Source organism: Siphateles boraxobius, unplaced genomic scaffold (genome assembly GCF_051911475.1).
Source record: "Siphateles boraxobius isolate OS27281-9 unplaced genomic scaffold, OSU_SipBor_1 16, whole genome shotgun sequence".
NCBI lineage: Eukaryota > Metazoa > Chordata > Actinopteri > Cypriniformes > Leuciscidae > Siphateles > Siphateles boraxobius.
The window spans coordinates 11,635,048-11,658,910 of NW_027508766.1; the positions used below are offsets into that span (position 1 = coordinate 11,635,048).

Below are 23,863 nucleotides of genomic sequence, written 5' to 3' on the forward strand. Positions count from 1 at the left end.
TTCATTCATGCTTCAGACGCGCTACGCTGGGGGCATTCCCCTAGTGTCGTCACGACGATGACGCAGTGTCTCGTTCCCTTCTCGGGGAGCAAGGGTTACAGTCGTAACCCGAGACGTTTTTAATACAAAAAAAGTCAACCTTCAAATAATTATGTTCAGTTATGCACTCAATACTTGGTCGGGAATCCTTTTGCAGAAATGACTGCTTCAATGCGGCGTGGCATGGAGGCAATCAGCCTGTGGCACTGCTGAGGTGTTATGGAGGGCCAGGATGCTTCGATAGCGGCCTTAAGCTCGTCCAGAGTGTTGGGTCTTGCGTCTCTCAACTTTCTCTTCACAATATCCCACAGATTCTCTATGGGGTTCAGGTCAGGAGAGGTAGCAGGCCAATTGAGCACAGTAATACTATGGTCAGTAAACCATTTACCAGTGGTTTTGGCACTGTGAGCAGGTGCCAGGTTGTGCTGAAAAATGAAATCTTCATCTCCATAAAGCTTTTCAGCAGATGGAAGCATGAAGTGGTCCAAAATCTCCTGATAGCTAGCTGCTTTGACCCTGCCCTTGATAAAACACAGTGGACCAACACCAGCAGCTGACATGGCACCCCAGACCATCACTGACTGTGGGTACTTGATACTGGACTTCAGGCATTTTGCCATTTCCTTCTCCCCAGTCTTCCTCCAGACTCTGGCACCTTGATTTCCGAATGACATGCAAAATTTGCTTCCATCCGAAAAAAGTACTTTGGACCACTGAGCAACAGTCCAGTGCTGCTTCTCTGTAGCCCAGGTCAGGCGCTTCTGCCGCTGTTTCTGGTTCAAAAGTGGCTTGACCTGGGGAATGCGGCACCTGTAGCCCATTTCCTGCACACGCCTGTGCACGGTGGCTCTGGATGTTCTACTCCAGACTTAGTCCACTGCTTCCGCAGGTCCTCCAAGGTCTGGAATCGGTCCTTTTCCACAATCTTCCTCAGGGTCCGGTCACCTCTTCTCATTGTGGAGCGTTTTTTGCCACACTTTTTCCTTCCCACAGACTTCCCACTGAGGTGCCTTGATACAGCACTCTGGGAACAGCCTATTTGTTCAGAAATTTCTTTCTTTGTCTTACCCTCTTGCTTGAGGGTGTCAATGATGGCCTTCTGGACAGCAGTCAGGTCGGCAGTCTTACCCATGATTGCGGTTTTGAGTAATGAAACAGGCTGGGAGTTTTTAAAAGCCTCAGGAATCTTTTGCAGGTGTTTAGAGTTAATTAGTTGATTCAGATGATTAGGTTAATAGCTCGTTTAGAGACCCTTTTCATGATATGCTAATTTTTTGAGATTTTGGGGTTTTCATGAGCTGTATGCCAAAATCATCAGTATTAAAACAATGAAACAAAAGACCTGAAATATTTCAGTTGGTGTGCAATGAATCTAAAATATATGAAATAAAAATTAAACTCATTACATTATGGAAAATAATGAACTCTAACACAATATGCTAATTTTTTGAGAAGGACCTGTATATATATATTTTTTTTTTATGCATTATTTTATTTTAATATAGAGTCTAGGCCTTCAAAAAAAACTTTTAAGCAGATTAGCACCATCTGGTGAGAGTATGGAGAGAAAGAGTAGGACCATGGTGTAACCACTAGATGGCATCTACTGCTCTCTATGGAGAGGCATGTGAATTCCCCAGCTGTTTATGGACACATTTACTTTTTTGGTTACACTTTATTTCGATAGGCACTTTAGACATTCTACTATTTATAAGTAACTTTCCAACTACTTGTCAACTAACTGTCATTAGAGTATTAGTAGGCTGTTGTACACTGTCAGTAGACTGTTAGGTCAGGGTTAGGCGTTAGGGTTCGGGTTAGGAGAATAAGTTGACTTGTAGTTGCTAAGTTACTTATAGTCAGTAGAATGTCTGTTGGGGGTAGGGATGTGAATTTCTGCCAAAAATGCCATTCGAAAATCGAGGAGCAAAAGTCGATTATCGTTCGAAAATCGGAAAAAAAAAAAAAACGAAAAAAAAAACCCGCACACTCACAATGACAGAAAGGGAGGTCAATTCCATCTTTAGCGATTTGTCATCAAACAAACTGTTTATTAATTGAACAAGTAACATGTTTTCGTCGTTTTTAACATAGTTAACATAGAAGAAAAAAACAATAAGCACGACAGTCCGTTTTTGCATCGCCAAACAGGATGCTCGTTAGATAAAAAAATAATGTCATATATCATAATAATTTTATGCGAACCTGCCTTGTTACTGCAATAGCCTACTTTTTAAACACATTAGTTTCAAACAAAACTATTCGTGTGATGCCACTGCGCAATACACACACATTACCGCGGGATGGATGGTGTTCATTTCATAAACAATGGTAGCTTATTTAATGTAGCCTATAAATTAATGTGTTCAAAAAACGTATAATGTCATCATACTTGTAGTAGTGCCATCGTCGCGTAATAATCTGTTTGGTTGTAAAATGTATTACCTGAATGAAATGAACTCGAATGTATCGTCCTGTGGAATCATTCATTCACCGACAGCATACGAAGATGTTCAACTAGATCTTCATCGCTAGCAAAAATATTATGCATTTGCAGATTTGCATTCACTAGAGTAAACTGTAACTGTTAGGCCCACGGCCACTTCATCCAACGCTCTTGATGTTCTTAAATCTTCCTGTTACAACTCCGAGTGTGAATTGGAAGCGCTTCAGAGGATTCAGTGCGTGCAGGAAACTGAACAGAGCATTCAAACTGATTTGTGAACCGATTTAGACAGATCTGCCAACTTGTTTGATGAAGTCTTTGAACAGAATCGACTCAAAAGAGTGATTCATTTGTGAATTGAGCATTGTTCATGCCCATAAAACAGATGCAGCGCGCTTGGAATAAACTATGCATTAAACAGCATGTATTGCATAAATAAAATAACGAGAGGAACGTCGCCCCAACGTAAGGAAGTAAATGTAGCCTACTTTGTAGACGGTTACTACCATAGACAGTAAAGGTTACTACCCAACTCTGTTGGGAGCAGAGTTAACGGTCACGGTGCTCTTCTTCTGTTGTTTGTTTACACTATGTATAAAACACTGGTATCCTATCGCGCAGTAGGGGGTTTCATTCATGTTAGTGACACCTTGTGTCCCCGACAGGAAAATACCCTGCTGCGCGATCTGTGACAGTTGGCGCGCCGTCAATTATGACACATTGGAATTGCGCGAAAATATAACGATATTCGAAAAAGTAATTTTATGATCGAATTTCGAACGCAGTTCGACTATTCGAAGATCGCGACTCATCCCTAGTTGGGGGACCAACAAAATAAAGTGTTAGCAGACATTAAGCAGACAGTCTACTAATACTCTAATGACAGTTAGTTGACATGTAGCTGCAAAGTTACTTATAGTTAGTTGAATGTCAAAAGTGGACTATCGAAATAAAGTGTTACCACTTTTTTTTTTGGTGGATTTGAATATATATTTAAACAATCTCAAAAACTATTTCTTATCAAGGTTTAAATATATATATTTTTTAGAAATAGTGATTTAAAGTGTTAGTTTTTAGTCAATTTACCATTCATTTCCCATGGGGGTCATTTTTGACCGAAGACCACAAGTGTGACTATTTTATTTTACCACTTAGCATGCTTGAATCATGATCTCAATTTTTTTTTTGTGTGTGCACATACCTAATGCCATAAAAGTCACCAAGTTTTGTAACATTCAGATGAAGCTGTGATTTTTAAACATTCAAAACAATTTTTTTTGTAGTCAAAATTTATTGGGTTTATGTGTATACAAGTGTGTTTGTATGTGTGTGTGTGTGGGTGGGTGTGTATTTATTGCACTCTTGATGTTGTAGAGGGTCACCCCTTTACAGCTGTTTACTTTTTTTTTAGGATTGTGGCCGATTTGTAGATTGTACAAACAAAAATTCAGAGAATTATTTTTTTTTGTCAATTTCCCATTCATTTGCTATGGGTCGGTCATTTTTGACCGAAGACCAAAATCGTTACTATTTTTTTACGACCACTTAGCATGCTCGGATCATGACACCATTTTTTTTTGTATTCACATACCTAATGCCATAAAAGTCACCAAGTTTCGTAACATTCCGATGAAGCTTTGATTTTTAAAAATTCAAAACAGAAAATTGTTCGGTCAGAAATGACCGAGGACCGTCTGAGGGTTTAATATTGTGTTGCTTTTAAGATTAGTCATTCTATCTAGGAATGGCTTCTTGCTGCACTTTTTTTTTTGTCACGCTCCCTCTCAACACACATAAATATGCCTGCCCCCCTGCGGACACGTGCTAATTATCCAAAAGCCTTACTGAACAGCTAATTGGCTAATCAATTTTCCACAATCAGACTAAATATGGAAAGACATTTACATATGTTACCCTAAATCAGAAACAGTTGTCATAGGTTGTCCTGGGCTCACTAAGGTCCTCTATGTTATAGACCACCATATTAAGTCCAAGGGAATAAGCATCCAACCATAAATATTTTGTTCTGGGCCTCATGAATTTTAGCGTCAGCCCTGGCTCCATGAATTCACTGGCACTCTATACTGACTATGGTTGGATGGAGAATAAATGTGTATAAGGAGATCCTTCTGGAATAAATAAGCTCCCATATTGATTTCAAAACGTATGAAAGAGATGGATGTTCTCTCAACAGATGGAATATCTGATTGTGTCGGTTTCCACAATAAACTTTCATTCACACCACTGAAGACTTTTTTATTTTTATTTTCATTGACAACTTTTTCTATGTCTCATGACACAATTTTTTTTATTGTATTAATTTATCTTATTTCAGGGATTGCGGGGAGGGGAACTTTTTACCTCAATTTACCCCATATATATATATATATATATATATATATATATATATATATATATATATATATATATATATATATATATATAATATGAATTCATTATTTGCAGTTGCACACTGGACAAATCAGCAGTCTTACAAGGTTTAATCACAGCCCTTTTTTTCTTAAATAAATAAATAATAATGAAATGTTTATTTAATTTGATCGCAAAAGCATATTGTGACCTGAGATGATTTATTTATTTTTTAATTTGTATTTATTTTTACTTTTATGGGAAGGAAAATTGGAGACTGAACCACTTAATTTAATAAAATGTTCTATTGATTTGTTTAAAGAAAGGATAAAACCATGTTCTGTTATTCGTTTTTAACAATACTAGTTGCTCAAAACATTTAAAGCTTTAAAAACAAAGGCCACTTTGTACAACAAATATGTAACCATCAGTTTACGCAGGAACTTTATCAACATGGGGGCAACTGAAAACATGCAAACAACTGACAATATGTTAATGTCAGATGTTTTGTACAAGCAAGAGCACAAGTAAATGTCAAAGCAAACATTTCACTCAGTAAGGAAAATGCTTCTGCAGACTTCAATTAATGCCTTCAACACTTGAGCCAATAGCAGCTGTCTATCGTTACATTCTATGCTTACACAGATGACTGTAAATACACTGCAGTATAAAAATTGGCCTTTTAATTTGACTGTGACAGCTTATCAAGATGACTTGTCATACAATCTGAGATCTTTATAGCAGTATGACATGATGATATGCTGGGAGCTGCATGCTTTGCCATTTTAAAAAGTTAGAAATACTGTCATTATAGGAAACGTCTCGGGTTACGACTGTAACCCCTGTTCCCTGAGAAGGGAACGAGACACTGCGTCGTTGAAAACGACTCTTTGGGGACGCTCCCTTAGCGTGCGCCTCTGAAGTATGAATGAAACTAATCCAATCCTGATTGGTGTTGCGTCATGACATAACATGTGATGGCATAACCGGATGTATAAAAGGAGACGCCGGACACACACACATTAGCCTCGCGGCGAAGCAAGCCGCTCCTAGGTTTAGAGGGGTGTGGCAAGAGGACGCAGTGTCTCGTTCCCTTCTCAGGGAACAGGGGTTACAGTCGTAACCCGAGACGTTCCCTTTCGAGGGAACTCAACACTGCGTCGTTGAAAACGACTCTTTGGGGACCGAATGCCCACTAAGCCATGCACCGAAACCTGTCCTAGAGTGAAACTGAAACATGCACTAGCTAGGACGAGAGCACTTGTGCGCCGGGCGTACTAGGGAGGTGCAGACTATAGAATCTAATGGAAGTGTGAGGAGAGGCCCAACCGGCCACCTCACAGATTTTATGAATGGGGACTCCTACATGAAGGGCCCTAGAGGATGCTATACCTCTAGTAGAGTGAGCCCTAATAGCCAAGGGTGAAGGTGAATCACGCACCCTATAGGCCAAAGTAATAGCCTGAACTATCCAGTTGCTAATAGTTTGTTTAGAAGCAGGTAATCCCTTCCTAGGTGATCCAAAGCACGCTAGAAGTTGGTCCGACCTCCTCCAGGAAGAGGACCTCTCAAGGTAAACTCTCAAAGCCCTGACAGGACAGAGCAAATGGAGCCTTTCCTCTTCTGCCGACACATGTGGTGGAGGGTGAAAAGCCTGAATAACTGTTGACTGTGCCACATTAGATGGCACCTTAGGCACATAACCAGGCCTAGGATGTAAAATAGCTTTTACTCCGCCAGGGGCAAACTCCAAGCAGCCCGGCGTTACTGCCAGGGCTTGGAGATCTCCTACTCTTTTATAGAGGTAATAGCTAACAGAAAAGCCATTTTAAAAGTCAAGTCCTTCGGTGAAGCCGACTCAAATGGTTCGAAGGGGGCCAGGGATAACCCTTCGAGAACCATTGCCAAGTCCCGGGAAGGAACCCTGGACCTGGTTGTCGGCCTTATCCTCCAAGTACCACGGAGAAACCGTATGACCAGCTGGTGCCTCCCCAAAAGCCCATCGTTTAAAGGTGCATGGAAAGCCGCAATGGCAGCCACGTATACTTTTAAAGTGGGTGGGGAGAGACCTGCACAGAAGCGGTCTTGAAGAAATTCCAGAACTGAAGCTACCTGGCAGTTGACTGGATCTACATTATGTTCTCTACACCAATTCGAGAACACATTCCACTTGAGGCCATAAAATCTCCTGGTGGATGGAGCCCTAAAGCTAAGTATGGTTTCAACTACTCCAGCTGATAGACCAGCATCTAAGTACTGAGCCCCCTCAGGGGCCAGACCCACAGTTTCCACATCTCAGGGCGAGGGTGGAATATTGTGCCCTCTGCTTGAGACAACAGATCCCTCCTCAGAGGAATCTGTCATGGTTGGTCTATCAGGAATGACACTAAGTCAGATACCATAACCAGAACGGGGCTATCAGAAGAAGACTGATGCCCTCCTGGCGAACCCTCTCCAGGACTCCCGGGAGCAGAGCGATCGGGGGAAAAGCGTACAGGCGAAGCCTCAGCCAAGCTTGTACCATGGCATCCAACCCCAGTGTGGTTGGATGACTGAGGGAAAACCAAAGTGGACAATGGGACGTCTCTCAAGACGCAAATAGATCCACTTCCATTTGTCCGAATTTTTGCCATATTAACTTCACCACTTCTGGATGAAGTCTCCATTCCCCGGGCCTCAGCCCCTGCCTCGACAGGATGTCTGCTCCCTGATTCTGAACCCCCGGGATAAATATTGCTTTGATGGATAAAATTTTCCCTTGGGACCATAAAATTATCTGATGCGCCAATCTGGATAGAGGGCGCGATCTGAGTCCCCCCTGTCGGTTTAGATAAGCTACCACTGATGTATTGTCCGAACGTATCAGGACATGGTAACCCTTGATGTCTGGAAGGAATCTCCTCAGAGCCCTGAGGAGCCTTGTATGCCAAGAATGATAATGGTCCTGCCACAGACCCTGGCAAAGCGGCCGTCCATGACCGCGCCCCAGCCAGTAAGGGAGGCGTCTTTTCAAACGGTTTTCCGGCGACATGACACCCCTAACACTGGCCCTTTGGGACAGGAATCAAAGTTTCTTCCATATTAATAGGGAACGAAGGCATCTGCGCGTAACCTTTATTATACGGAACGGATTCCCCTTGGGGGAAAACCCCTTGGCTTTCAGCCACCACTGAAGGGATCGCAAGCTTGGCCATCCTTATTAAAAATAGCCAAGCGGGAGCGCAGCACTCTCATAGATGGTGCTTTGACAGTGTTCACAGGCAGATCCCTCAAGAGCTGTCTGTGCGTGCAGCACTCCAAAACAGTTTACACAAAGTTGATGTGTGTCCCCACCCGTGATAAATCTTGGGAAGGGGTGCACACATCTGACAAACTGTTCACTCGCCATAATATTTTTCTTGCTTTAAATCAGACAAACAACACCAAATAGACAGATACAGTTTCAACACAGAGCGCTTGCTGAAGAGCAAAAGCTAATGTGTGTATGTCCGGCGTCTCCTTTAATACATCCGGTTATGCCGTCACATGTTACGTCATGATGCAACACCAATCAGGATTGGATTAGTTTCATTCATACTTCAGAGGCACACGCTAAGGGAGCGTCCCCAAAGAGTCGTTTTCAACGACACAGTGTTGAGTTCCCTCGAAAGGGAACTACACATTTAATTGATATTCTGCTCATTCACAACTAGCCCTAAATGCAAAATAGAATTTATTGTGCAGGAACATGCAGTTTGACCATGTGTGCAAAGCCAACATGCAAATTCAATCCATTCTTAAATATGCCTTGTGATTTATGATGACTCCCAATATACGCTTGCCCCAAAAAGTACTTGGACAATTAAGCCACATTTTTAAAGACATTTCAGTGAAATAGATAATATAACATCAAATAGAACTACTGTAAGTGACAAAAAAAAAAAAAAAAAAAAACTAAGCAACAAATAAATGGAACTTATCCAAATACTCTTTTTGAGTCAGTGCGGTTGGCTTTGAATGAATAGATATATTTGTTTCTTTATTTTATTATTACTGTCTAGAAGTGGCTACATGGTTACATCATTCGTAATCTAAAGAGAGATACAGAGATTGAGTGAGTGAAGGGAACCTTCAACTTTCAACATGCAAATGATTTGCAGTGTGCCAGCTTGTCACACATAATAAAGCAAAGAAGGTGGCAGTGATTCAACATGACAAAAAGGTGAAATGAATAGAGCGAGACTGTCAGTCAAACGACTGAGGGAATTTAACAGCAATGGATTTTAGCAGTGTGGGAAGACGTGAGTGAAGGCTTTCTGACAGGGCTTTGGTCAAATTCATTCTAGGAAGGTTGTGACACATCTTCCTGAGCTTGGTAGGGAAGGGCAGTTCCTTCTACCCGTGTTTGTGTGGATGCTATTAACAGGGCTGTCAATCAATAACATTTTTAATTGGGATTAAGGAAACAATATCATGATTAATAAAATAATCACAGTTAATCCAATGAATACATTTTCGCAGAAAAAAGCCACCAAATGAATATCATCCATGCACAAATAATTTGTTAATTTGTGTATTGTTGTGCACATATAAAAAGAAGAAAAAAGATAATTGAAAATGACTTCACTATTGCAGATGAAAGCATTCTATTCTATTCTGTTTTTTCAATTGAAGAATTGTAATTTTTTAAATAAAGCGTTTTTTTTTAATAAATATATAATTAATCACACCAAATGAATGCATTAAACTGACAGCCCAATCATTTTGATTGTTTATATTCACAATGGTGATGGTCAGAATTATTGGCACTCTTGGTAAATATGAACAAAAAAGGCCTGTGAAAATAAATCTGCATTGCTTGATCTTTTATTCAAAAAATTCACAAAAATCAAACTTTTATTGAAATACATAATTGAAAATAGGGGAACATTTCTCTATTTGCCAATATAACAGCGTTGAATCTTCTCCTATAATGCCTGATGAGTTTGGAAAAAACCTAATAAGAGATCAGAGACCATTCTTCCATACAGAATCTATCCAGATCCTTCAGATTCCCAGGTCCATGTTGGTTTCTATAGGGTTCAGGTCCGGGGACTGGGATGGTCATGTCAGAAACTTCATTGTGTGCCCAGTGAGCGATTTTTTTTTTTAATTTTGATGTTTGTTTTAGATCATTGTCTTAATGGAAGATCCAACCACAGGCCATTATACGATTTCTAGCAGAGAAGGTTAGGTTCCGTTTTGTATATGTTGGTATTTGATAGAATTCGTGATGCCATGTATCTGAACAAGATGTCCAGGACCTCCAGCAGAAAAATAGGCCCACATTCAATATACAGCATTATATTTAACCGTGCGAATGGGGTACTTTTCAGCTCTGTTTGCCATTAGTGTCTGAACTGAATTTGAGTTTGTTTATTGATGAAAGCAGATGATTTTCCTTGGAACCCTCCCACACAACTTGTGGAGATTTTTTTCTGAGGCTTTCGGACCCAGAGACTTAACTAATTTCTGCAATTCTACAGCTGTGATCCTCGGAGATTCTTTGGCCATTCTAACTCTTCCTTGCCGTGCATTTAGACAAAATAGCAGTATGGGCACATTGGAAAAAAGTACCTGTGGCAAAATTTTTGCAAAACACAAAATACATATCACTGCAGTTTCCAACAGTAAAATAGCAAGCACTTTTAATCATTTTCACACACTATTATGATTACCGGGGCAGATTACTTGTTTTAACGTGGCTCATTGTACATCAAAACAGTGTTTACCATAGTGTAGGATTTGTAAACTAATATAGTTTGCATCGTTAACCAGCTCCATACGTTTTATTGACATAATAAGCTTGCTCGGTAGCTCAACTGGTACAGAATTGTACTTGTGATGCAGATATCTCGGGTACGAATCCTGTGAAAGAAAAGTCATGATAAAAGAGCTCAAAGACAAGAGTTTAAAAACAAGCTAAATTGCCATGGTTAAGATTACGTTTTTATGTCAGATTTGCTTTTGTTAACACTATCGGGTAGGTTTAGGGTTTAGTGTAGGTGTACGTCATTTTAAAATGGAGCATTGAGCTTTTAGCACCACTCACCGGGCATTTCAATTCAGAACTGAGGTGATTCATACAAACTCTTATGTAATAAAATGTTTCCATATTCACGTTCATCTGTTCCGAAAAAACTAAACGCTTTTAGCGCCACTAACTGGACATTTGACTTTGAAACAGTTGTGGAACGTGCACAACGCAACGTATTTTGCATTTTACAAAAATATTGCCACAGGTACACGCTCTCTTCCGACAGATTTGTAATATTTTTAGTTGCTTGGAAAATCTTAATTATTGCCCTGATAGTGGAAATGGGAATTTTCAATGCTTTAGCTATTTTCTTACAGCCACTTTCTATTTTGTGAAGCTCACCAATCTTTTGCACATCAGAACTATATTCATTAATATATTAATTTGAAACTATATTTCATCTTGGTATGCTAAAAATTTTAAATATGAATGGTTATATACTTCAGGTATATTTTACTCATAAGAGTTTTGAGTTTCTAGGGGTACCAATAATTGTAACTTTGTTTTGGTGGGGAAAAAATGACTGTATTTTTATATATATATATATATATATATATATATATATATATATATAATTGATTATTATTTTGGAAGCTGGTATGGAGGGTATGCGCGTGATGTCACCGTCGGCCGGAGTAACTGCGGTAACGCCCACTGAGTGGCAGAAAGACCTAGCGGCAGCATTGGTTTTCAGAGTGAATGCCGCGAAAAACATACAAAACACATTTAAAACGGAAAAGAGCTTTGAGATAGACTGAACAACTAGATTTGACATATAATCTTTTACAGACTGCCGAAAGCTATGTACAGAGAAGCAAATGGATCACTGCAATTCATAAGAAACAACTGGACTTAAGGCAGCAACAGGTACATTTGCAGTTATCATTTAGTGTCAATATGCTGAATTTACGGGTAAAATCATACCCTATATATTGTATTGACTTCTATAATTCAATATTAGGCTAAATAGATTAGGTCAGCCGGAACCGGGAACACTTCCCATAAATCCTGATGTACTTGTTACATCATAAGAAGGATGGCGTCTACACTAATATTAGTCTCTCTGTTTATCCCAAGGTTTAACCGCAGTCCGCCAGATCCAGGCCATATCAGGATCTGATGAAGGACCTACACCTGGACACGACGACAACGCAGTCCTGAAGTGTCAGCTAGTCTCTCCTCTGTGAAGGCCCTTCCCTTTACCTCTGTACAGATAAAACGTTGTCGGGATAATTCCGGTTCACATGGCTACGCGGAAGCAATAAAAAATTCTGTATTATACATTTTTCAAGGCTTGTACCTTGGAACATGGTTTGCGTTCTCAAGCCACCAGGCACTGTTTTGTGCAAATGAGCGGCTGGATCGCATTAAGGTTTTTCTGTTAGTATGGTGTCATGTTAGCAGCCCTAAGTTAATAACTAATGATCGTTGCCACGGAAGTGAATCAATCAAAACTAACTTTTGCTTGACAATAACTTTATTCTAGAGCTGCTGTAAAGCCAAAACAATCTCTGTTACATTAATTTCCTATTATCACTGTAAAGCTGCTTTGAAACAATCTATACTGTTAAAAGCGCTATATAAATGAAGGTGACTTGACTATTGTTATATATCGTAATATTTACCATATTATATTCTGCATTATTTGATGTTTTTAAATAAACACTGACAAAAAAAAACGCTAAAAGTTTTAAGGCTAGACGATATGATGATATACACTGAACAAAAAAACCAACACTTTTGTTTTTGCCCCCATTTTTCATGAGCTTGAACTCAAAGATCTAAGACTTTTTCTATGTACACAAAAGGCCTATTTCTCTCAAATCTGTTCACAAATCTCTCTTAATCTGTGTTAGTGAGCACTTCTCCTTTGCCGAGATAATCCATCCACCTCACAGGTGTGGCATATCAAGATGCTGATTAGACAGCATGATTATTGCACAGGTGTGCCTTAGGCTGGCCACAATAAAAGGCCACTCTAAAATGTGCAGTTTTATCACACAACACAATGCCACAGATGTGGCAAGTTTTGAGGGAGCGTGCAATTGGCATGCTGACTGCAAGAATGTCCACCAGAACTGTTCCCCGTGAATTGAATGTTCATTTCTCTACCATAAGCCATCTCCAAAGGCGTTTCAGACAATTCGGCAGTACATCCAACAGGCCTCACAACCGCAGACCACGCGTAAACTGATAATCATTTGTTTTACTCAAGTTTTTGCAGTTTTCCCTATTAAATCCAATCACGCAGCAGGCTCTTTTGCCACTCAGTCCGGCTGAGGGGACTTGTTCCGGCGGGAAAGTGACGTCAATACATATCCTCTATAAAAATGCTGTTGTTTAAGTAATAACCATGAAAAGGATGATAAAGGTGTTTGTCTCTATTTAATAGATGTCTTGAGATATCTCAAATAACTCAGAGAAAAGTAATATCCCTTTTGATTCATGGTGATAAAGCATATCTAGTGTGAACAAATGCCATTTCTGTCTCTTGCCATCTCTCTCTCTCTCTCTCTCTCTCTCTCTCTCTCTCTCTCTCTCTCTCTCTCTCTCTCTCAAGTATCAGTCCCACTCCTGTCTGCATCTTTCTCTTGGTCTCATTTGCCATTTATTAAAAAAACAGAAGCAGCAATATAAATGTTTTACATAATACAGCTAAAATGGTGATGAAAGGTGATGAAATACTATTTCCTCAAAGTGTTTGATTACACCTAAATCAAAGTGTCTCGGTTATTTTATAGAGCTTATGTTAAATATATCAGCCTGGTACATCAAGCATTGACTACAGAAGTAAAATAAAGATGGTTAAATGACATATGATTCCAGTTTGCATTGTGTGAGAGGAGTGTGACTAATGTAAAGTCACCATGTTCACTCAATCACTGTTGCCTTTACTTGCCAAGCATGCCTCAGGCCTTGTCCACACAGACACGGGTATTTTCATAACCGTGGCTTTTTTTACGCGGTTCGGCCATTCGTCCACACGGAAACGCAGTATCAGGTCACTGAAACGGAACATTTTTGAAAACCCCTACCAGGGTGAGGATATTAAGAAACGCCGGTTGCAGTGTTGTTGTGTAGACAATAAAACCAGGGTTTTTGCCTTGCGACGTCAATGTGTGCGCAATTATCCGCTGTGTTTGACGTCAGATTGTGCGCTGCTGCGTATGTCTTGACAGCGCTTTTGCATTTTCATGTAGATGGAGTTTTTTTTTAAACGCAGGAGGAAAAACTCCGGTTATAAAAATACCCGTGTCCGTGTGGACTAGGCCTCAGTCTCTTCCCTCATTGTGGCGAGCAGGACGAGGCAGAGGGCCGTTAGAGAGCGGCATGAGGCGGGTAGGGTGATTACTGATGAGCGCCACCTGCGCGACGCACCGGTCTCGTATCTCTCACGGAGGAGCGGAAGCATAAAAAGAGGAGCGACGAAAGTGGAGATCGAGAGAGGACAGGCCTGGACTTGTGTTTGTTTTGTTTATGTTTTATTGTGTGAGGCGGTAGTCGACCGTGAGGGACTGCCGTCTTTTACTTTCATTTTCTATTTGTTGTATTTTGTTATTAAATTGTTGATTGTTCGCCGTTCCCGCCTCCTTCTTCCCATAACATCTAAACTGCGTTACACTCATACATTCAGTTGTATGAAGAAATTGTTTGAAAAAACTTTTGGGAGTTTGAGCCTTATCAGGTCCAGAAAAAGGTGCTAAAACCTATCGCCCCTTTTCATTATGTAAGAATATTTCCAACAATCTCTTTTTAATAGTTCATGTTCATTTTTTTTCAATAAATCCCTCTCCAAGGCATGGTACCACACCCACCGTGCCCTTCTCTGTTCACCCTGCCACAATGTGTCTTGTGTGTGTGGGCATAATTGTTTGTTTTCTGCTGCTATTGCATGCTTCTCCATGGACCCGGTGAAACGGATGCTCTGAACTGTCACAAAATTCACTTAATACAAAGCCCACTGGATGGACTGAGGGAGAAGAAATGGGACAGGGAAGTAAGCATCCATAAAAACAAGAACATGAACTTACTGTACTGGCAGTTTCTTCCCATATATTCTCCTGGGCATTCACAGGTATAGTTCGCAACAAGATCGGTGCAGATCCCTCCGTTTCTACAGGGGCTTCTTTCGCATTCATTAACATCTGCAGAAAAAAAGGAAAACACAATAGTTTATATTAGGCTTAAAAGCAATTACTGGAACGTCTCTCATTGAAAATGCACTGGTAGATGCCATTTATTGAGTTTGTACTGTTTGTTATTTGATATCTGGTTCTCTCCTCATAGCTGAGAAGAACTTTCCAGCCAAATAATCCAATTAAAGCGATTAAAAATGGTGACTACCGACAAGAAAGCAATAACACCCTCTCCCTTGATGAATTCAGAAATGAATTTGAATACAAAACAGTGCTGGATTTGAAACAGACAAAATAAATGGATATTAAAACAGCAATTCACTGCAAAAAAAAAACAAACAAAAAAAAACAACCTTTTCTTACTTAGTATTTTTGTCTTGTTTCCAGTTTAAATATCAAACATTTCTTAAATCAAGACGCATTTACTAAAGTAGTAAAATGACGTCAGATATTAAGTCTTGTTTTCTGGGGAAATAAAGTGGCAGATAATTTAGCTTTTTTTTAAAGCAAAAACTCACTTAATTTTGATTAATTCCCCCAGAAAACAAGACACAAAATCTTATGGAATTTTACTCATAAATGGCTCTTGATTTAAGAATTGTTAGATATTTGGACTGGAAACAAGACAAAAATACTGAGTAAGAAAAGCATTTTTGCATTGTTGCAGGAATGCACAAACACGTCGATTATTTACATAGTATAAAACAGTTTATTTTAAGCTAGCTGATTATTTGTCATTGAGAAAACATTTAACAATTTATTTTTAATATACTTTTGTAAGGAGGAGGAGTGAAAGGGACATGATTCTTACTTTTTGACCCATACAGGACTTGTAATTACTGGAAAAAAGACTTCTGTAAAGAAATTACACACTGTAGAGAATTACACACACAAGCAAACACACTCTTTATTGTGTCTTTTATTTCTCTGTTTTGAAAAAAAAAAATAGAGGCAATAAAATGCATGAGTTCAAGAAGTACTACAACAATTGGAACTTTAAGAGTCAGTGAAAATATTGCCTGGCAAAATCTGACTCCAAATTATTTCAGCTATGGGCATATGGGCCTCCTTCAAATTACTCTTCATTCTGTACATTTACACTACTGTATGCTGAATTGGTGCTCAAGAATAATTTCTTAGTATTTTTAATCATTATCAATATTACAATTTTTGTGGGAACTGACACTTTTTTATAAAGATTATTTGATGAATAGAAAGTTCAAAAGAACAACCTTCTTTTTAACTAGAAATGAACGACGTTGTAACATCATAAATCTCTTAATGTGTTTACTGTCTCCGTTGATCAATTTAATGTTTAATTACATTCACTACAGATATTTTCATGACTTTTCCATATTTGAACATTTATATTTTGCAGGTTTTTCCATGGTTCTTTGGAAGCACGGCAGAGACTATGTATAGAAGAGGATTGTGGGATTGGGAGATGATCCAAGTCGGATTAAAACTTGTTTCGTCTACATGTGAGTCCAGGTCCCACGTATCTCCGAATGTCTTTTATTGTAAAATGATATTCATAAAGTATACTTAAAAAGGAAAAGCAGCCTTGGAGAATCCTGAGGTTAGGATCAACAATGTTAAAATTAATTCCAATAAGCAATTTGTACTGTTAACTTCCTGTTGAAGTGACTGTTGTGCCACAGTTATAGAAAACAGCAAGAAAATCAATATAAATGCAAATGCCAACGTAAATAAATGTAAAAACCCTACACAACTCTCTTGATGAACACTGAACACTGTTTTGTTGGTAATGCAACCTTTTCTAACATATGTTTACACTGACACATGATAAGCTACTATACCTGCACATCATGAGCTTCTCAGAGCTGCAACCTCCTTCTGAAGAGAAACTGAAATCCAGACAGTACAAGATGGGTTCTGTTTCAAGACCTATTAAGCTCACAGTGATGGGGGTCATCACTTTAGCATCTACCGCAGCGTGCACACAGAAGTGAGACATTGAAATTCAACCCCATCATCCTGAGGCCTCACCATAAATTAGCCTGATGAAAAGCACACCTCTGTCTTTATTCCTCTGTGGTTAGACTAACAGGATATAGACAGCCGCTTTCTGAAAAAGAGTAGTCACAATAATCTAGCCGTGTGGTCTAGGGAAACCCTTAACTCTTAAAACCAAATGGCAGGAGACAAGACTCATGTGTGTCTGGCCAAAGAATAAAGTTAGAGTGTAACTTTTTTGGATGGTAAAGAGTTCTCTCTTTAAGAAAACTCTGGCATCAGTAGCTCATACTTATTGCTAACCAGTTTGACTTTTTTCTTCTGTTGAACACAAACGATATATATATATATATATATATATATATATATATATATATATATATATATATATATATATATATATTCTTTTTTTACAAATTTTTTTTGGGGGCAAACACACGTCAGGTTTTCAAGTTTAATAAGGACTTTCCGTAGACAGTGATTATTCCTCTGTACAAACTGTATATTATATCCCTTAACCCTACCTTCTGCCCTCAAAGAACATTTTCTGCATTTGTACATTTTCCATAAAAACACCATCTAGGATGAATTCTTAGCTGCTTTCCTCGTGGGGACCAAAAATAAAAAAAGTCCCCACAAGGTCAAAAATATCAGGTTTTAACTTTTCTTGTGAGGCCCACAACCCAAGATTTATCCCAAACCCCCCAAACACCCGCCCCCCCCCCCCCCCCCCCCACCCCACCCCACACACACACACACACACACACACACATCTGCAATAAAAGCTACACATATAGGGATCCTGAAAGAATTCTGAATACAATCTCAAAAGCAAAAAATGTTACAAGCAACCATCACAGAGCTCTAGGACTTAGCTTTGATGTTTGGAGGATAAGATTCCATTCAACTGCAGCCTTGATTTGCTTAACTTATCTGGCCTTAATAAATCAAAGACATCCTGCTGGTATTTTCGGACATTGAATGCATATGTAAAATGAATCCCTAAATGTTGTTCTGATCTAGGTTTTGGCTTGAGATTAATAAAGCCTTCCAACAAAGTCAGTGCCAATTCTCATGTAACATACACTAACTTAATTTGTGCTCCTATGAATTAAAATTTTAGTAGTGCCAATAACTAGTTGCCCTTTAAAACACACCAAAAATGAATGAAGTAGATCTGACTTTACAGAAAAAAAACAAATCACTATTTAGTATATTGTAGGTTTCAAACTTGTTATTATTTATTCTTGTTTATCTAAAACACACACAAACTCTGCACCACTTGTGATGGAAAATCAAATGCACAACAATTACTTCATTACTTCTCACATCTTAATGACCATGCAACTTCAAATTAGAAAACTATGCTCTATGCACTCCTCGCCAAACAAGTGCTTTATTAGCATGGGTGCACAAACAAGCCTTTGTCAGACATAGTGCCATCGTCATAGCAGGAGATTGTCACAATCACAAGGATTATGTTTTAATTAATTCAAGTGAGCGAGGCTTAAAGCTCTCATTAACGATCATTAACTTGACAAACAAAGACCTGAGAGCACACTGCTGACAACGACAAGGGCAAATTATCATTAAGTAAATAGCTACTTCAAAATCAAAATTAGGTGCTAATGTTTGCTTTTATATTTCACAAATCTGTTGATTTGTTAAAGCGGTCATCATGAGGAATCAAATTTTCCGTAATCTTTGTAGATAAGAGTTTAGCCTAATATGAAAACATATTTCTCCAAAAACTCAAAACTTGTTTCGCAAGCTGAATAGGGGATTCATATTCTGAAATCTTTGGCTTTCTGACATAATTTCAGAAACCCGAAACATGAAAAAAAATTTAATAATAACTATACGCAAGTTTACACATCAATGTTGCCTATTGGGTTCAGAAACATGTCCCACAAAGTGAGGATAGATTAATTAGACCAGTGTTTCTCATATGGTGGGCCGCGACCTGCGGAAAACCTGTAGTTTTAGAAAAAATGGTGTAACAAAAATACTGTTCAGTTTTAAAGGCAGAGAAAAACTGATCAAATTAAAATACTACTACTACTACTAATTATTATTTATTATTATTATTATTATTATTATTGTTAGTAGTAGTAGTAGTAGTAGTAGTAGTGGTGGAGGTAGTAGTAGTAGTAGTAGTAATGGTAGTAGTAGTATTAAAAAAAAATATATTACTGACCACCGGGCTTGGGTCGTGGTGATGGTGCGTCGCACTGTGGTTTGCACTGCACATTCACTGTAATTTGCTACAATTAGACCTTGCACCTGCATTGGGCATGTGTAGGAATTGAGGGCAAACCAAACATATGAATCTTCCAGGTGATTCGTTCCATAAATCCACACAAAACTCAACATTCCAGACCCCCCAAATCATCAGTCTAATCTAGGCCATAAATGGAGTGGACTCCAGCTAGTCTCAGCTAAGAACTTTACGACCATGAACGTTTCAAAGAGATGTGCTCAACTAAAGGAAGAACGTTGTCACGTTAGATAGTTTGGAAAAGACTGATTGGTTCAGAGATGGCACAGCTCAGAACCCACCAAGATAACGGCAGAGGTTGTTTGATCCCAAGACAGGATTGAAAACAGACCTCCTCATCTGAACGACCCCATGGTTGAAATCTCTTAAAACCACAGAGGCTGAGACTTTAACAATACATAAAATCATCCCAAAACAATTATTGACGGACTTCTAATCAAACATTGTTCAACTACATAATCCTATATTGTATCTATAACCTCTGTATGTGTCTATTATGCTTAGATCACATACAAGTCATGTAATTGTTATAACTATTAGATGTTTGAATGAAAGTGTGTCTTGTTTCCTATCAGTACGATCATTTGTTCTTAATTCAGAAGATGGCTTGATTGAAATCTGTGTAAAATGTTTTGTGTTCTTATAATAGGAATAATGTCTAAACTGTTCCCTCCGAACTCTCTGCTAGAGCTGGAGAGTAAGGAGATCACAAATAACGCATGATTTACGATGAGAGGTGAAGAGAATGCCACCTCCCAAATAAAGACAGTGCCTAATTGGTCAGAACTCACCCAAGAGGCTGGGCAACAGCTGAGTTTAAAATCTTAGGACCCGAAAAAGCCAGTAGGTTTTTGTTTTAGTTGGGTTGAGGTTTGGTTTGTGAATTTGTTCGCTAGAGCAGATTTACAGAAGTCATGGAGAAGCCATGACGAACCGGACAGACGAGTAACCATGTAGACCAGCAGACAAAAGAACCCAAACCAAGATCAGAAGAACATGGGTTAACAGCTTCATTCAAGCCATCTACTCTCGTCTCACTTTTTATTTCTCTTTCTTAGTTTTCTTTTCTTTTCCGTTGAGAGTCTCGGTTCAAAGTTAAGTTTTTCTGCAAAGTTTCGTTTAAACGATTAGACTGCAAAGCCCGCTTTCAACTTCAAAGACTTTTCATCCATCGTCAACACACCACATGATTGGCCGCCCAGAGACATCTATTCAGGCACGAGGAGACCACCAGCCAGTCAACGGACCTAGGAAACACTCTTTTACGCCGACAAAAGGAATCCAAAAAGGAACGCAAAGACAAGCAAGTAGCCTCCAGACTCTTAACTGAACTGGTGCTTTGATATAACATTTTATAATCCCATTTAATTAAATCCCCGCCTAAGAAACGATAGAAGGGTTAAATTAATGATTGATGGTTCGTTCAGGTCATGTAAGTGCATATAGAAACTTGGGATTTCACTATCTCACTCTTGAGATTTGCTCAAAATTTGAGTCATTTGCTCAGCCATATAACTTATTCTTTTAAGATTCCCTATAAATTAATTGATAATTCCTTTTGAGCTAAATTGACCTGTCTGACCAGACATGTTGGTTACTTACTTACTACACATGTAATGACAGAATCGTATCGGCTCCTTCTTTATTGTAAGAACTCCAACGTTTTCTTCCATTGTGTTCACAGAACCGTTGTAGACAAATTGATAGATGACCATGTGGCATTTGGCACTTCAGGTGTACATGGAGACAAAGCCTACCTGGCAAGAGTGGATGTCCTTTTGAGATGGTCCCTGGACTGAGCTTAAGCACTGACTTTAGATCAGTGAGGGGCAATTAAAGCTTTTGTGTGTGTGAGTGTGAGATTGTTGGGGAGGGCGAGAGTGTGTGCGTACGCTTGTCAGAGCGCGTGCGGGAGAGCGAGAGAGAGAGAGAGAGAGAGAGAGAGAGAGAGAGAGAGAGAGAGAGAGAGAGAGAGAGAGAGAGAGAGAGGATTACCTCGGGGGAAGAGTAGCTAATCCACACAGTCGGGGAGACACAGACACTGAGAGGCTCAAGGTCAGGTAAACAAAACTCTGCCATACCTGACATCAAGATCCCTCAACTAGAAGCCATCAGAGTCAATGAACTCCTGCTCGCTGACCAAACACTCTCATGTGCGCTGTGCTACTCTGAGACATGAGGGATATGGAAATAAATATTAATATAAATATTATAAAACTCACACTGCTCCAGAATTCATGTAAGGAATGATCATACAGAATAATATGAAGTTTACTGATAGTGTCACTGCGTACAAAAAATGATCACACATTTAATCATGATGATGTAATCCCTTAAGGGAAGCTTGATAAATTTCATTTGTGAACACTCGTATTTACATGTGCACATACATTAACCTGTTTAATTAATTGTGTTCTGTCTTATGTTCTGTTTGTGCTTTGGGAGACCCCACAGGCTTGAAAAACATACGTAACATTTATCGGGTTGATGCTTCATGTTTTATCTAATCTAATGAGATTGAATAAGAGGGGGGGGGGGGGGGGGGGTTGCGGTGTTAACCTTGTGACTTGTGGTTCAGGTTAACATTATTATTATTATATTTTTTTAAATAAAACATGCATAAATGCAATGAATGACCATTTATAAATGTAATGAGTTTTCACATCCTCAGACTGATGCACATTCTGTAGCCACTCATACCTGCTAAGTAAATTATATTTCAAAGCATTTTCTCAGAAGTCAGTCTCATCAGATAATGAAGGTTAATGAGGAAACAACATTGTATATTAGTCACATTTCTTCAAACTGCATGTGTACTCAATGGTAAAAATGAGGGATAATGATTTAATCCTTTAAGAATGATATAGGGCATAATGTCTTTTTTAATGGAATAGTTAATACAACAATACTAATAATAATACAACAAATTAAAACTGATTTATGTTCCCTTTCGTTGTCACTCCGAGTTACGTCGGATGACGACGAATGGGGTTTCGCTTAGAAAGCCTATCAACTTCGAGTATTACAAAACGAGCCAATGGCAAAGAAATGCCATGGGTCTGCGGAATTTGCATGGCGTAACTCCGCCCCACCTCGTGGGTATAAAAGGAGGAAGCCGGCAGCAAGCAGATATGTTTTTCGCTTCGGAGCCAAGTGTATTCTTCTCTCCACAAGCCATCTCTGAATTGTCAGCTTTACAAACGAGTACCTCGAGTGTTGGTGTGACGGCGATCTACGGCGAGAGCGTGCTTCCTGCTGATCTGTTGCAGTGGTCTGCCAGTCGGTGCGTTTCTCCCCGGGTGCTTCAACACTTGAGTTTTCTCTCACTAAAAGAGCTTACACGTGGCACGTCTTTTTAAAGATGTCTCGCCCGTGTACTTCTGGTTGCGGCAGATTGGTATCGGACTCTGATGGGCACGAGCGTTGCATAGTATGTTTGGGCATTGATCATGCTAGAGCAGCGCTCGTGGATGACTCATGTTCTCTCTGTGGGAACATGACCATCGCGTCATTACGGTCGAGACTCCGTGAACTCGCAAGAGTGAGAGTCCCCTCATCCACCCCCCGTCCTGCGGCTGGTGGCCAGGGTGATCTGAGGGTTACGGTCTGGAACAAGGCGCCGACTATGTGTCCGCGACCCCAGCCCCCCTCTTCAATGACGGTGCCCGCTAGTGAACTGCTGATTCCCGCGGGTCTACCTTCTGGTGGCCCGCGGGCTTCAGTTGAAGCTACAGAGGAAGATGCGATGTCTGTTGCAGCATCACTAGGCGGGTTTGACTCTTCTGGAAGTGAGGGCTCGTCACAGCTGCCACCTTCCGGTGTGCATACGGCTGTGCTCGAGTCTGATCCGGAGATGACGGCCATGCTTTCCCGGGCAGCCGCGAGCATCGGACTTGAGTGGAGGCCTCCACCCTGTCCTGAGCGCTCGCGGCTGGACGATTGGTTTTTGGGTAAGGCCGCCGACCCTCGTCCTCGGCAAACCCCAATACCTTTCTTCCCGGATGTGCATGATGAGATCTCGAAGTCCTGGAAGACCCCCCTGTCTTCTCGGGACCGCTCGCTGGTCTCATCCGCCTTTCCTCCCCTCGATGAGGCAGCTGCCCGTGGGTACACTGGGCTTCCCCCGGTTGAACGCTCTGTTGCCATGCAACTATGTCCTCAGAGTGCTTCTTCTCGGGGCGAGCCTAAGCACCCATCCAAAGCCTGTAGATTTTCGTCGACCCTGGTGGCGAAGTCTTACAGAGCGGCGGGACAGGCGGCTGCTTCACTGCATGCTATGGCCACTCTGCAGGTCTACCAGGCCCAGATGCTCAGAGACATGCACGAGGGTAGGACAAACCCAGGGCTCTTTGATGAGCTGCGCGCCGCGACCGACCTTGCTCTCCGGGCGACGAAGGTTACCGCGCGCTCCCTGGGTTTGGTGATGTCCACAGCTGTGGTCCAGGAGCGACATCTGTGGCTGAACCTGGCTGACATGCGGGACGCTGAGCGGACCCGTCTGCTTAACGCCCCCTTGTCCCAGGCCGGCCTCTTCGGCGGTGCAGTTGAAGACTTTGCCCAAC

The 23,863-nt window shown here is 40.2% G+C and overlaps 1 protein-coding gene and 1 long non-coding RNA gene across 4 annotated transcripts in view; one reads left to right on the forward strand and one right to left on the reverse strand.

The window, feature by feature from the left end:
• The window catches only part of LOC143739258 (uncharacterized), a 626,344-nt gene that overhangs the window by 181,935 nt on the left and 420,546 nt on the right, over window positions 1–23,863 (forward strand). The window lies entirely within an intron of this gene.
• edil3a (EGF-like repeats and discoidin I-like domains 3a) overlaps window positions 1–23,863 on the reverse strand; it is a 269,995-nt gene that overhangs the window by 79,148 nt on the left and 166,984 nt on the right. For both annotated transcript variants that reach the window (XM_077231597.1, XM_077231596.1), the window contains one exon: window positions 14,942–15,055. In XM_077231597.1, the coding sequence (XP_077087712.1) occupies window positions 14,942–15,055 (114 nt within the window). The remainder of the gene's footprint in view (window positions 1–14,941; window positions 15,056–23,863) is intronic.